We start from the raw sequence: 16276 nt of genomic DNA, 5'->3' as shown, positions 1-16276 counted from the left end.
CGTGACAAATTTTTAGTGTACAAATTTCAATAAATTAATTAATTAAATTCGTAAATAATCGAATAAATAATGTATAAAAGACTGTACAGATTGAGAACATCAAATAAAGTAAATGAATAAATAAATAAACAAATAAATAAATAAATACACAGATAAAAATAAATTATGTATTATAAATAGACAAATTAAAATGAAATATATCTGCTCCTCCACATTGTCAGACTGTAGTGACATTCAATATGCAGTAACTACATTCTTAAAAACATTCCAAAGACAGTAGTTTGGCTGAGAAGTGCATTGCAGTACAGCAAAAGGTACTGAGACTAAGAAGGTAGTACATAGTACATCACATGATAATGTAGACCCATAGACATTTCTATGGTTGTACATCATTACACAGTGAGCCCACTAATAAAACTGCTACAGGTTCATGTAGCTTGCTTTACAGTTACTGGCTGTTTTGTTACAACCTTGTGTGTTCTCACAAGGCAAACACCCCAAAGAAGGTCTTCCCCGCCCCCTCTTCCAGCTGTCCCAGCAGTGCCTCCTCCATCACGGTCCTCAGCAGGTCCCCTCTCTTCAGGTGGAACACTGCTCCCATGTAAACGGCACCAAACCGTTTTCCTTCTGCGTCTGGCTCCTGGCTCGCTGTCCTCTGGCAGGCGGTGCGAACAGTGTGCAGAATGGTCTCATACGTCTTCTCGTCGTCTCTCCCATACGACCTGGACCACCGCTGCACGCTGTGGCCCAGGTGCACCAGGGGCTCGGACCCGTGGCCCAGGGGCGTGGCGGTGGCGTCGGCGTGGCTGTGGCAGCTGACCCTGAACGAGGCCTGGCTGTAGACGAAGTACAGGCCGGTCTGAGGGATCACGATCTGGTTGTGTTTGAGCTTCAGCCCTCCCTGAGAGTGGGACTGGTCGACATCATCTTTCCACTGCACAGAGGTCTTCAGCTCAGGGTTGTGTTCTCCTGTGGGACGAGCAGAGAGAGGCGGTGATGGAGGTGAATGTGGAGTTCATACAATACATACAGTGAGCAATAAGAAACCTTTTCATAATCATCATCATTGTAACCTAAAATAAATAAAATAATAAATATAACTAAATTAGGCCGTGGATCCTGCTTTGACCCTCGATTTAGTCCTACTGTACATATGGAAAGATTTCAGTTGTTGTAGATTCAGTATTGAATTGTAGTGCTGTCTACACTATGCAGGGATAACATTCATTCTCATACATTTCTAATTAGGATCATTTCTGATTAATTACATAGTGAAATTAAACTGTTCCTCATTTTGATCTGGAAACCTTTTCAAGGACCCATAGAAGCTCCTCAAGAAACCCTAAAGGACTAAAGGAATGGCATCTTAATGAACAGAAGGTTTTGACTGGACTATCAGTCTAGAAAGTATCTGCTTTTCATGTGCTCAAGACCTCATTTCCATTTCCATGTCTGTCAGACAAATTAATTTCCAGCAAGGTGTTCTTATGCAGAATATGTGGAGTTTGTATTTACCTTCTAGATGAATGGCAGCTCTTAGGCCATGTCCACACGGAGACGGAAGCGATCTTTTTTTTTTCCGTTTCAGAAAAGTTTTCCATAAACATGGAATCGTTTCAAGAAATGTGTGTATCCACATGAAACCACTGAATACCACTGAAACCGCTGTAGAATAACAGAGAATAAGACAATCTCGTCAATAATGGCATACAACCTCTAGGGGCGCACAGTCTATAATGTGTATCTCACTGTAGCAAGCAGCTTAAACCCTTGGCTTTGCGGGGAGGTTTGCCATGTCGATGAATAAAATGATTAAACCTATACAGGCAAATGCAGAGCTGTTCAGCAGGGCTGATGGTCTCCCTGTAGCCTACAATATAGAACGTTAACTATCGGTGACGTTCCTGATATCATCCACTTCCATGATCTTTAGACATGTTGCAAACACATCCCAGCATATTGGCCGCTCCTGCACATCACAGCAGAGGCTAAATGATGCAACATAAATATACATTATATAAACTCATGGCATAAATGTGTTTTTATTGAAAAAGTCGCGTCAAGTAAGCTAAAGTCTTGTTGGAGTGGACACGAGCTGATATCACAGACATCACAGTGCAACCGTGTGTTCTTCAAACCTCTCACTTCCCTATTCACATTGTATTTACGAGGGCTATATATAGGGCAAGAGAGTTGGTTACACTCAGGGTTTACATTTCATTTCATTTCATTTTGTCCAATATTAAAATATTCCAGAATTGCATGTTGTATTAAAAATAAATATAATTTCTATCTAACACGTTAAGCCTGATTTTGTTTGTGTTATTGTAAAAATGTAGCCGCCGCTAAGCCTTCTGGGAAATATCCGATGAAGGGAGGGGAGGGGTGGATGGGAAGAGTCAGCTGTGTGGAGCCCTGAGGATGTTGTACACGCTGTTCTCCGTGTCCACTTGTTGCTGACGGTGGTAATAGAGGAGCATTATATTTTGCTGCAAGATCCCCAACAGGCTCAGTAGCTACTGCCATGATTGTTATTGTTGCTGGTGGAGAGAGGTGGGGCTATGGCGTCATCGTTTCAGGAAAGATGCGTATGGGTTGTAAAGACGGAAATGCAAGGGTGGCGTCTTCAGATTTAATCACTCTGGGACCCGGTTTGAAAAATTTGCGTATACTCCCAGAACGTATACTCCCAGAACGTATAGTCCCAGAACGCGGTTCCATCTGGACGAAACGTCTATATGACAAAAAACTTTAGCGGATACACCTAAACTCGTCTCCGTGTGGACATGGCCATAAGGCCCAATTATACTCAACGTTAAAGACGGAGACGGAGACGGACAGAGCCTTCTGTCCGTACTCTGCGTTAATTTCGTCCGTTTTCTGTCCGTCTTCTGAAAGCTTACGGATACGCATGCAACGGAGGAAAACCACACACACACTCATGCATTTGACTCTCTACTGCCCACTGGTGGATGTATTGCTTAACATGATACCAACGTGAAAGACGCATGGAAGTATGTGGGCAGTGACGATTACACCGTTTGAAACGGACGCCCTTATTTACGGATGAAAATGGAGTATAATTGGGCCTTTAGACTTAGGCTCCCAGAGATTTGTCTCAACATATGGTGAAGGTCTGGAGAGGAGAGAAGACAGATGATTAGAAAATGTGAATGAACTTGCAGACTGGTTTTCACATCCAGTCCATCACAGCAACCCCAAAGCTTCCTATTTCAGATTCTGGTGCGATCAGTATCTGGTTAAAACCCCATCCTGGTTGAACCCTGGGGCCTGTACTACGAAGTTTAACAGATCCGCAATAAGTCCCTTTGATCTGGTTTGACTGAACAGGATCAAAGCTATCTAGTTTAAGGATACTACGACGCTGGTTTTTTACTCGATAACTGAAGCTGGGATCTGCCTGTGCACGCGCACGTTTTTCGCTCGTGCACAGGCGCGCGTCCACGCGAAAGAGGTGCGCTAGCCAATCACATTATGAACAGCTGAATTGATCCACGCCCACACCCATTTCCACACCCATTTCCTCGTTCAATGAAAGCGCAGTGCATGATCAGAGTTTTAGCGGATATTTAATGTATCCGCGATTTAATGTCAGAATGAAAATCCGCGTTGGATAGTCTGCTGAAGGGCTGTCTAAAGCAGCAGCTTGTATTCACATCAGTCATTTGATTTACTTTGATCAGCGATTTCTGTCTGATAGGCTACAGCTGCATTGATACAGCAGCAACAAATGTAAATGTGTAATCTCAGTCTATACATTTCCACAATCTGTAAGCCTATTTAGACCATAGATTTAGAAACGCATGCCCAATGAATAATGATCTCATCACTCAGAGAGCCGATTATATGGGTCTCTCATGGATTTTGATCTTATCCTCTGAAGCTAACCAGTAGCCTGTACTACGAAGCTAGTTTAATGCCTTATCCGAGTAAGTTTGAGTTTAAACCTGGTTTAGCCGTACTACAAAGCAAGTTAACTTTCAATCACCATGGCAACTGACGCTGCAAAGCTAACCTGGTCGCGACCAGGTTAGCTTCAGAGGATAAGATCAAAATCCATGACAGACCCATATAATCGGTTCTCTGGAGTCACTCACCGTTCATATAAGATCGCCATATGAAAAATAGATTGCAGTCAACTGAGAATATAACAAGAAAAACATTTGTGGCTCTGTAGGCTACATAATTAAATTAAGCCTACTTACCACTTTATGTCTTAACAGCTCAACGATGCGTGGAGAAATATGATCACTATTAATCACCGCGGCGCATATCATGAATGGACCCTCAAATGGAGTGAGGGTGATATTCTCCTACATGCCAGAAAAGCCTATACATATAATATAGATATGGGATAAATATGGATAGCCCCAATACTAAATATGCAGGCTATTCTTGCATCTTTCAGCTGGAACTGTGTCCTGTAGGCTGTATGCCAATATATGAGCAAAAATAGGCTAGTTTTTATCAATGATAACTATGCCCGCATCGTCTCAATTCAGTTCAGCAGTTTTCTCTTTTATAGTAGGCTATTAGGCTTTATACTAGGCTATTTTATATATGAATTATTCGATCAGTGCAACCACACACATGAGTGATAGAGATCATTATTCATTGAGCATGCGTTTCTAAATCTATGGTCTAAATAGGCTTACAGATTGTGGAAATGTATAGACTGAGATTACACATTTACATTTGTTGCTGCTGTATCAATGTATGCAGCTGTATCAGACAGAAATCGCTGATCAAAATCAAATGACTGATGTGAATACAAGCTACTGCTTTAGACAGCCCTTCAGCAGACTATCCAACGCGGATTTTCATTCTGACATTAAATCGCGGATACATTAAATATCCGCTAAAACTCTGATCATGCACTGCGCTTTAATGGAATGAGGAAATGGGTGTGGAAATGGGTGTGGGCGTGGATCAACTCAGCTGTTCATAATGTGATTGGCTAGCGCACCTCTTTCGCGTGGACGCGCGCCTGTGCACGAGCGAAAAACGTGCGCGTGCACAGGCAGATCCCAGGTCCACTTACCTAGTAAAAAACCAGCGTCGTAGTATCAGTTAACTAGATAGCTTTGATCCTGTTCAGTCAAACCAGATCAAAGGGACTTATCGCGGATCTGTTAAACTAGTTTCGTAGTACAGGGCTCTGGTCGCGACCAGGTTAGCTTTGCAGCGTCAGTTGCCATGGTGATTGAAAGTTAACTTGCTTTGTAGTACGGCTAAACCAGGTTTAAACTCAAACTTACTCGGATAAGGCATTAAACTAGCTTCGTAGTACAGGCCTCTGGTCTGAACTCCAGAGAGAGGCAGTGTTGAACTTGTGAGAGAAATGACTTTGGAGGAAGTTCTCACCGTCAGCGTTGTCAGCGTGCGACTCTGTGGCGTGGCCGCTGAAGAGGATGGCAGCGGCGAGGCAGAGCGTGACGGCCAGCAGGGCTCCAGCCAGCTTCCACACATGTTTGTTGTTGTTTTTGTTGTTGTTGTTGTTGATGCCGTGTGTTGTTTGTTTCCCGGCCTCTGAAACTGAGGCTTCCAGCTGCACTACACAGTCTCCTTCCATGGCTTCTAACAGTCGATTCAAGCTGGTCAAAAGCAAAAGAGTCTGGCTTCTATCAGGCTTCTATCAGACTTATCCAAAGGCTTTCTGATCGCTCCTCTCCTTCCAGGTGCTCTGCTGCTCTGAGTGACTGATTGAGTCTGTGAGCAGCTTTTAAAACAAGTTTCCTCTGGAGGGAAACTCCTGTGATGTCACTCAGAGTGAGTGAGTGGAGACGAGGATGAGGAAGAGAGTCTCTTACACACACTACACACACACACACACACACACACACACACACACACACACATACACCTACACACACACACACACCTACACACACACACACACACACACACACACACACACACACACACACACACACACACACACACAGACACGTTGGCGTGGTCAACTCTGTTGGTGGAGGTAATATGAAGTCTGTATTTAGATCTTTGACTTAAAGTCAAGCTGAAATTAAAATTCACTTTTTAATTAGTTTAGATCCCACCCCTGGTCATAGAGTGCACCTATTTAGCAATGTATGCCAAAGAAATTCACAGTGGAATGGAGCAGTGCATCACTCGCACAACTGTGTCAACCACATGAAAGAGCACAGAGGAGCTTCTACATGAGAGGAGGGACCTGGAGGTGTGGTGGCTTTCACCAGAGGGGAGAAATTCTAATCTTGATATACTGAGAGTACAACTGTTTTTTTTTCTTTTTAATTAGGCACCGTGACAAATTTTTAGTGTACAAATTTCAATAAATTAATTAAATAAATTCGTAAATAATCGAATAAATAATGTATAAAAGACTGTACAGATTGAGAACATCAAATAAAGTAAATGGCTACAATCAAAAAACAATTGCAATAAATGATAGGCTAGTCAGGACATTCATTGCAATAAATAAATAAATACATACATACATACATACATACATACATACATAAATAAATACACAAATAGACAAATAAATAAATAAATACACAGATAAAAATAAATGATGTATTATAAATAGACAAATTAAAATGAAATATATCTGCTCCTCCAGATTGTCAGACTGTAGTGACATTCAATATGCAGTAACTACATTCTTAAAAACATTCCAAAGACAGTAGTTTGGCTGAGAAGTGCATTGCAGTACAGCAAAAGGTACTGAGACTAAGAAGGTAGTACATAGTACATCACATGATAATGTAGACCCATAGACATTTCTATGGTTGTACATCATTACACAGTGAGCCCACTAATACAACTGCTACAGGTTCATGTAGCTTGCTTTACAGTTACTGGCTGTTTTGTTACAACCTTGTGTGTTCTCACAAGGCAAACACCCCAAAGAAGGTCTTCCCCGCCCCCTCTTCCAGCTGTCCCAGCAGTGACTCCTGTGATGTCACTCAGAGTGAGTGAGTGGAGACGAGGATGAGGAAGAGAGAGTCTCTTACACACACTACACACACACACACACACATACACCTACACACACACACACACACACACACACACACACACACACACACGTTGGCGTGGTCAACTCTGTTGGTGGAGGTAATATGAAGTCTGTATTTAGATCTTTGACTTAAAGTCAAGCTGAAATGAAAATTCACTTTTTAATTAGTTTAGATCCCACCCCTGGTCATAGAGTGCACCTATTTAGCAATGTATGCCAAAGAAATTCACAGTGGAATGGAGCAGTGCATCACTCGCACAACTGTGTCAACCACATGAAAGAGCACAGAGGAGCTTCTACATGAGAGGAGGGACCTGGAGGTGTGGTGGCTTTCACCAGAGGGGAGAAATTCTAATCTTGATATACTGAGAGTACAACTGTTTTTTTTTCTTTTTAATTAGGCACCGTGACAAATTTTTAGTGTACAAATTTCAATAAATTAATTAAATTAATTCGTAAATAATCGAATAAATAATGTATAAAAGACTGTACAGATTGAGAACATCAAATAAAGTAAATGGCTACAATCAAAAAACAATTGCAATAAATGATAGGCTAGTCAGGACATTCATTGCAATAAATAAATAAATACATACATACATACATACATACATACATACATAAATAAATACACAAATAGACAAATAAACAAATAAATAAATAAATACACAGATAAAAATAAATTATGTATTATAAATAGACAAATTAAAATGAAATATATCTGCTCCTCCACATTGTCAGACTGTAGTGACATTCAATATGCAGTAACTACATTCTTAAAAACATTCCAAAGACAGTAGTTTGGCTGAGAAGTGCATTGCAGTACAGCAAAAGGTACTGAGACTAAGAAGGTAGTACATAGTACATCACATGATAATGTAGACCCATAGACATTTCTATGGTTGTACATCATTACACAGTGAGCCCACTAATAAAACTGCTACAGGTTCATGTAGCTTGCTTTACAGTTACTGGCTGTTTTGTTACAACCTTGTGTGTTCTCACAAGGCAAACACCCCAAAGAAGGTCTTCCCCGCCCCCTCTTCCAGCTGTCCCAGCAGTGACTCCTGTGATGTCACTCAGAGTGAGTGAGTGGAGACGAGGATGAGGAAGAGAGAGTCTCTTACACACACTACACACACACACACACACATACACCTACACACACACACACACACACACACACACACACACACACACACACACACACACACACACACACACACACACACACACACACACACACACGTTGGCGTGGTCAACTCTGTTGGTGGAGGTAATATGAAGTCTGTATTTAGATCTTTGACTTAAAGTCAAGCTGAAATGAAAATTCACTTTTTAATTAGTTTAGATCCCACCCCTGGTCATAGAGTGCACCTATTTAGCAATGTATGCCAAAGAAATTCACAGTGGAATGGAGCAGTGCATCACTCGCACAACTGTGTCAACCACATGAAAGAGCACAGAGGAGCTTCTACATGAGAGGAGGGACCTGGAGGTGTGGTGGCTTTCACCAGAGGGGAGAAATTCTAATCTTGATATACTGAGAGTACAACTGTTTTTTTTTCTTTTTAATTAGGCACCGTGACAAATTTTTAGTGTACAAATTTCAATAAATTAATTAAATTAATTCGTAAATAATCGAATAAATAATGTATAAAAGACTGTACAGATTGAGAACATCAAATAAAGTAAATGGCTACAATCAAAAAACAATTGCAATAAATGATAGGCTAGTCAGGACATTCATTGCAATAAATAAATAAATACATACATACATACATACATACATACATACATAAATAAATACACAAATAGACAAATAAACAAATAAATAAATAAATACACAGATAAAAATAAATTATGTATTATAAATAGACAAATTAAAATGAAATATATCTGCTCCTCCACATTGTCAGACTGTAGTGACATTCAATATGCAGTAACTACATTCTTAAAAACATTCCAAAGACAGTAGTTTGGCTGAGAAGTGCATTGCAGTACAGCAAAAGGTACTGAGACTAAGAAGGTAGTACATAGTACATCACATGATAATGTAGACCCATAGACATTTCTATGGTTGTACATCATTACACAGTGAGCCCACTAATAAAACTGCTACAGGTTCATGTAGCTTGCTTTACAGTTACTGGCTGTTTTGTTACAACCTTGTGTGTTCTCACAAGGCAAACACCCCAAAGAAGGTCTTCCCCGCCCCCTCTTCCAGCTGTCCCAGCAGTGCCTCCTCCATCACGGTCCTCAGCAGGTCCCCTCTCTTCAGGTGGAACACTGCTCCCATGTAAACGGCACCAAACCGTTTTCCTTCTGCGTCTGGCTCCTGGCTCGCTGTCCTCTGGCAGGCGGTGCGAACAGTGTGCAGAATGGTCTCATACGTCTTCTCGTCGTCTCTCCCATACGACCTGGACCACCGCTGCACGCTGTGGCCCAGGTGCACCAGGGGCTCGGACCCGTGGCCCAGGGGCGTGGCGGTGGCGTCGGCGTGGCTGTGGCAGCTGACCCTGAACGAGGCCTGGCTGTAGACGAAGTACAGGCCGGTCTGAGGGATCACGATCTGGTTGTGTTTGAGCTTCAGCCCTCCCTGAGAGTGGGACTGGTCGACATCATCTTTCCACTGCACAGAGGTCTTCAGCTCAGGGTTGTGTTCTCCTGTGGGACGAGCAGAGAGAGGCGGTGATGGAGGTGAATGTGGAGTTCATACAATACATACAGTGAGCAATAAGAAACCTTTTCATAATCATCATCATTGTAACCTAAAATAAATAAAATAATAAATATAACTAAATTAGGCCGTGGATCCTGCTTTGACCCTCGATTTAGTCCTACTGTACATATGGAAAGATTTCAGTTGTTGTAGATTCAGTATTGAATTGTAGTGCTGTCTACACTATGCAGGGATAACATTCATTCTCATACATTTCTAATTAGGATCATTTCTGATTAATTACATAGTGAAATTAAACTGTTCCTCATTTTGATCTGGAAACCTTTTCAAGGACCCATAGAAGCTCCTCAAGAAACCCTAAAGGACTAAAGGAATGGCATCTTAATGAACAGAAGGTTTTGACTGGACTATCAGTCTAGAAAGTATCTGCTTTTCATGTGCTCAAGACCTCATTTCCATTTCCATGTCTGTCAGACAAATTAATTTCCAGCAAGGTGTTCTTATGCAGAATATGTGGAGTTTGTATTTACCTTCTAGATGAATGGCAGCTCTTAGGCCATGTCCACACGGAGACGGAAGCGATCTTTTTTTTTTCCGTTTCAGAAAAGTTTTCCATAAACATGGAATCGTTTCAAGAAATGTGTGTATCCACATGAAACCACTGAATACCACTGAAACCGCTGTAGAATAACAGAGAATAAGACAATCTCGTCAATAATGGCATACAACCTCTAGGGGCGCACAGTCTATAATGTGTATCTCACTGTAGCAAGCAGCTTAAACCCTTGGCTTTGCGGGGAGGTTTGCCATGTCGATGAATAAAATGATTAAACCTATACAGGCAAATGCAGAGCTGTTCAGCAGGGCTGATGGTCTCCCTGTAGCCTACAATATAGAACGTTAACTATCGGTGACGTTCCTGATATCATCCACTTCCATGATCTTTAGACATGTTGCAAACACATCCCAGCATATTGGCCGCTCCTGCACATCACAGCAGAGGCTAAATGATGCAACATAAATATACATTATATAAACTCATGGCATAAATGTGTTTTTATTGAAAAAGTCGCGTCAAGTAAGCTAAAGTCTTGTTGGAGTGGACACGAGCTGATATCACAGACATCACAGTGCAACCGTGTGTTCTTCAAACCTCTCACTTCCCTATTCACATTGTATTTACGAGGGCTATATATAGGGCAAGAGAGTTGGTTACACTCAGGGTTTACATTTCATTTCATTTCATTTTGTCCAATATTAAAATATTCCAGAATTGCATGTTGTATTAAAAATAAATATAATTTCTATCTAACACGTTAAGCCTGATTTTGTTTGTGTTATTGTAAAAATGTAGCCGCCGCTAAGCCTTCTGGGAAATATCCGATGAAGGGAGGGGAGGGGTGGATGGGAAGAGTCAGCTGTGTGGAGCCCTGAGGATGTTGTACACGCTGTTCTCCGTGTCCACTTGTTGCTGACGGTGGTAATAGAGGAGCATTATATTTTGCTGCAAGATCCCCAACAGGCTCAGTAGCTACTGCCATGATTGTTATTGTTGCTGGTGGAGAGAGGTGGGGCTATGGCGTCATCGTTTCAGGAAAGATGCGTATGGGTTGTAAAGACGGAAATGCAAGGGTGGCGTCTTCAGATTTAATCACTCTGGGACCCGGTTTGAAAAATTTGCGTATACTCCCAGAACGTATACTCCCAGAACGTATAGTCCCAGAACGCGGTTCCATCTGGACGAAACGTCTATATGACAAAAAACTTTAGCGGATACACCTAAACTCGTCTCCGTGTGGACATGGCCATAAGGCCCAATTATACTCAACGTTAAAGACGGAGACGGAGACGGACAGAGCCTTCTGTCCGTACTCTGCGTTAATTTCGTCCGTTTTCTGTCCGTCTTCTGAAAGCTTACGGATACGCATGCAACGGAGGAAAACCACACACACACTCATGCATTTGACTCTCTACTGCCCACTGGTGGATGTATTGCTTAACATGATACCAACGTGAAAGACGCATGGAAGTATGTGGGCAGTGACGATTACACCGTTTGAAACGGACGCCCTTATTTACGGATGAAAATGGAGTATAATTGGGCCTTTAGACTTAGGCTCCCAGAGATTTGTCTCAACATATGGTGAAGGTCTGGAGAGGAGAGAAGACAGATGATTAGAAAATGTGAATGAACTTGCAGACTGGTTTTCACATCCAGTCCATCACAGCAACCCCAAAGCTTCCTATTTCAGATTCTGGTGCGATCAGTATCTGGTTAAAACCCCATCCTGGTTGAACCCTGGGGCCTGTACTACGAAGTTTAACAGATCCGCAATAAGTCCCTTTGATCTGGTTTGACTGAACAGGATCAAAGCTATCTAGTTTAAGGATACTACGACGCTGGTTTTCTACTCGATAACTGAAGCTGGGATCTGCCTGTGCACGCGCACGTTTTTCGCTCGTGCACAGGCGCGCGTCCACGCGAACGAGGTGCGCTAGCCAATCACATTATGAACAGCTGAGTTGATCCACGCCCACACCCATTTCCACACCCATTTCCTCGTTCAATGAAAGCGCAGTGCATGATCAGAGTTTTAGCGGATATTTAATGTATCCGCGATTTAATGTCAGAATGAAAATCCGCGTTGGATAGTCTGCTGAAGGGCTGTCTAAAGCAGCAGCTTGTATTCACATCAGTCATTTGATTTACTTTGATCAGCGATTTCTGTCTGATAGGCTACAGCTGCATTGATACAGCAGCAACAAATGTAAATGTGTAATCTCAGTCTATACATTTCCACAATCTGTAAGCCTATTTAGACCATAGATTTAGAAACGCATGCCCAATGAATAATGATCTCATCACTCAGAGAGCCGATTATATGGGTCTCTCATGGATTTTGATCTTATCCTCTGAAGCTAACCAGTAGCCTGTACTACGAAGCTAGTTTAATGCCTTATCCGAGTAAGTTTGAGTTTAAACCTGGTTTAGCCGTACTACAAAGCAAGTTAACTTTCAATCACCATGGCAACTGACGCTGCAAAGCTAACCTGGTCGCGACCAGGTTAGCTTCAGAGGATAAGATCAAAATCCATGACAGACCCATATAATCGGTTCTCTGGAGTCACTCACCGTTCATATAAGATCGCCATATGAAAAATAGATTGCAGTCAACTGAGAATATAACAAGAAAAACATTTGTGGCTCTGTAGGCTACATAATTAAATTAAGCCTACTTACCACTTTATGTCTTAACAGCTCAACGATGCGTGGAGAAATATGATCACTATTAATCACCGCGGCGCATATCATGAATGGACCCTCAAATGGAGTGAGGGTGATATTCTCCTACATGCCAGAAAAGCCTATACATATAATATAGATATGGGATAAATATGGATAGCCCCAATACTAAATATGCAGGCTATTCTTGCATCTTTCAGCTGGAACTGTGTCCTGTAGGCTGTATGCCAATATATGAGCAAAAATAGGCTAGTTTTTATCAATGATAACTATGCCCGCATCGTCTCAATTCAGTTCAGCAGTTTTCTCTTTTATAGTAGGCTATTAGGCTTTATACTAGGCTATTTTATATATGAATTATTCGATCAGTGCAACCACACACATGAGTGATAGAGATCATTATTCATTGAGCATGCGTTTCTAAATCTATGGTCTAAATAGGCTTACAGATTGTGGAAATGTATAGACTGAGATTACACATTTACATTTGTTGCTGCTGTATCAATGTATGCAGCTGTATCAGACAGAAATCGCTGATCAAAATCAAATGACTGATGTGAATACAAGCTACTGCTTTAGACAGCCCTTCAGCAGACTATCCAACGCGGATTTTCATTCTGACATTAAATCGCGGATACATTAAATATCCGCTAAAACTCTGATCATGCACTGCGCTTTAATGGAATGAGGAAATGGGTGTGGAAATGGGTGTGGGCGTGGATCAACTCAGCTGTTCATAATGTGATTGGCTAGCGCACCTCTTTCGCGTGGACGCGCGCCTGTGCACGAGCGAAAAACGTGCGCGTGCACAGGCAGATCCCAGGTCCACTTACCTAGTAAAAAACCAGCGTCGTAGTATCAGTTAACTAGATAGCTTTGATCCTGTTCAGTCAAACCAGATCAAAGGGACTTATCGCGGATCTGTTAAACTAGTTTCGTAGTACAGGGCTCTGGTCGCGACCAGGTTAGCTTTGCAGCGTCAGTTGCCATGGTGATTGAAAGTTAACTTGCTTTGTAGTACGGCTAAACCAGGTTTAAACTCAAACTTACTCGGATAAGGCATTAAACTAGCTTCGTAGTACAGGCCTCTGGTCTGAACTCCAGAGAGAGGCAGTGTTGAACTTGTGAGAGAAATGACTTTGGAGGAAGTTCTCACCGTCAGCGTTGTCAGCGTGCGACTCTGTGGCGTGGCCGCTGAAGAGGATGGCAGCGGCGAGGCAGAGCGTGACGGCCAGCAGGGCTCCAGCCAGCTTCCACACATGTTTGTTGTTGTTTTTGTTGTTGTTGTTGTTGATGCCGTGTGTTGTTTGTTTCCCGGCCTCTGAAACTGAGGCTTCCAGCTGCACTACACAGTCTCCTTCCATGGCTTCTAACAGTCGATTCAAGCTGGTCAAAAGCAAAAGAGTCTGGCTTCTATCAGGCTTCTATCAGACTTATCCAAAGGCTTTCTGATCGCTCCTCTCCTTCCAGGTGCTCTGCTGCTCTGAGTGACTGATTGAGTCTGTGAGCAGCTTTTAAAACAAGTTTCCTCTGGAGGGAAACTCCTGTGATGTCACTCAGAGTGAGTGAGTGGAGACGAGGATGAGGAAGAGAGTCTCTTACACACACTACACACACACACACACACACACACACACACACACACACACACACACACACATACACCTACACACACTGTCACACACACACACACACCTACACACACACACACACACACACACACACACACACACACACACACACACACACACAGACACGTTGGCGTGGTCAACTCTGTTGGTGGAGGTAATATGAAGTCTGTATTTAGATCTTTGACTTAAAGTCAAGCTGAAATTAAAATTCACTTTTTAATTAGTTTAGATCCCACCCCTGGTCATAGAGTGCACCTATTTAGCAATGTATGCCAAAGAAATTCACAGTGGAATGGAGCAGTGCATCACTCGCACAACTGTGTCAACCACATGAAAGAGCACAGAGGAGCTTCTACATGAGAGGAGGGACCTGGAGGTGTGGTGGCTTTCACCAGAGGGGAGAAATTCTAATCTTGATATACTGAGAGTACAACTGTTTTTTTTTCTTTTTAATTAGGCACCGTGACAAATTTTTAGTGTACAAATTTCAATAAATTAATTAAATAAATTCGTAAATAATCGAATAAATAATGTATAAAAGACTGTACAGATTGAGAACATCAAATAAAGTAAATGGCTACAATCAAAAAACAATTGCAATAAATGATAGGCTAGTCAGGACATTCATTGCAATAAATAAATAAATACATACATACATACATACATACATACATACATACATAAATAAATACACAAATAGACAAATAAATAAATAAATACACAGATAAAAATAAATGATGTATTATAAATAGACAAATTAAAATGAAATATATCTGCTCCTCCAGATTGTCAGACTGTAGTGACATTCAATATGCAGTAACTACATTCTTAAAAACATTCCAAAGACAGTAGTTTGGCTGAGAAGTGCATTGCAGTACAGCAAAAGGTACTGAGACTAAGAAGGTAGTACATAGTACATCACATGATAATGTAGACCCATAGACATTTCTATGGTTGTACATCATTACACAGTGAGCCCACTAATACAACTGCTACAGGTTCATGTAGCTTGCTTTACAGTTACTGGCTGTTTTGTTACAACCTTGTGTGTTCTCACAAGGCAAACACCCCAAAGAAGGTCTTCCCCGCCCCCTCTTCCAGCTGTCCCAGCAGTGACTCCTGTGATGTCACTCAGAGTGAGTGAGTGGAGACGAGGATGAGGAAGAGAGAGTCTCTTACACACACTACACACACACACACACATACACCTACACACACACACACACACACACACACACACACACACACACACACACACACACACACACACACACACACACACACGTTGGCGTGGTCAACTCTGTTGGTGGAGGTAATATGAAGTCTGTATTTAGATCTTTGACTTAAAGTCAAGCTGAAATGAAAATTCACTTTTTAATTAGTTTAGATCCCACCCCTGGTCATAGAGTGCACCTATTTAGCAATGTATGCCAAAGAAATTCACAGTGGAATGGAGCAGTGCATCACTCGCACAACTGTGTCAACCACATGAAAGAGCACAGAGGAGCTTCTACATGAGAGGAGGGACCTGGAGGTGTGGTGGCTTTCACCAGAGGGGAGAAATTCTAATCTTGATATACTGAGAGTACAACTGTTTTTTTTTCTTTTTAATTAGGCACCGTGACAAATTTTGAGTGTACAAATTTCAATAAATTAATTAAATTAATTCGTAAATAATCGAATAAATAATGTAT

At 41.8% G+C, this 16276-nt stretch overlaps 2 protein-coding genes across 2 annotated transcripts; both read right to left on the bottom strand.

Annotated features, from left to right (window-relative positions):
- Positions 1 to 481: 481 nt before the first annotated feature.
- On the bottom strand, positions 482 to 5593 carry LOC310776347 (tumor necrosis factor-like; the record flags this gene model as incomplete). Its single annotated transcript, XM_083636543.1, has 2 exons — positions 482 to 969; positions 5386 to 5593. 2 exons carry the CDS (start codon positions 5591 to 5593, stop codon positions 482 to 484), a joined length of 696 nt encoding a protein of 231 aa, XP_083492669.1.
- A 3610-nt stretch (positions 5594 to 9203) lies between these two features.
- Positions 9204 to 14315, bottom strand: LOC310776346 (tumor necrosis factor-like; the record flags this gene model as incomplete). The annotated part of the gene is made up of 2 exons (XM_083636542.1): positions 9204 to 9691; positions 14108 to 14315. The coding sequence occupies 2 exons, from the start codon at positions 14313 to 14315 to the stop codon at positions 9204 to 9206; spliced, it is 696 nt and encodes a 231-aa protein (XP_083492668.1).
- Between the last annotated feature and the right edge of the window lie 1961 nt (positions 14316 to 16276).

The sequence above is a fragment of the Poromitra crassiceps genome (genome assembly GCF_964638095.1).
Source record: "Poromitra crassiceps genome assembly, chromosome: 5".
Taxonomy (NCBI): domain Eukaryota; kingdom Metazoa; phylum Chordata; class Actinopteri; order Beryciformes; family Melamphaidae; genus Poromitra; species Poromitra crassiceps.
This window is presented reverse-complemented; position numbering and strand designations above follow the sequence as displayed.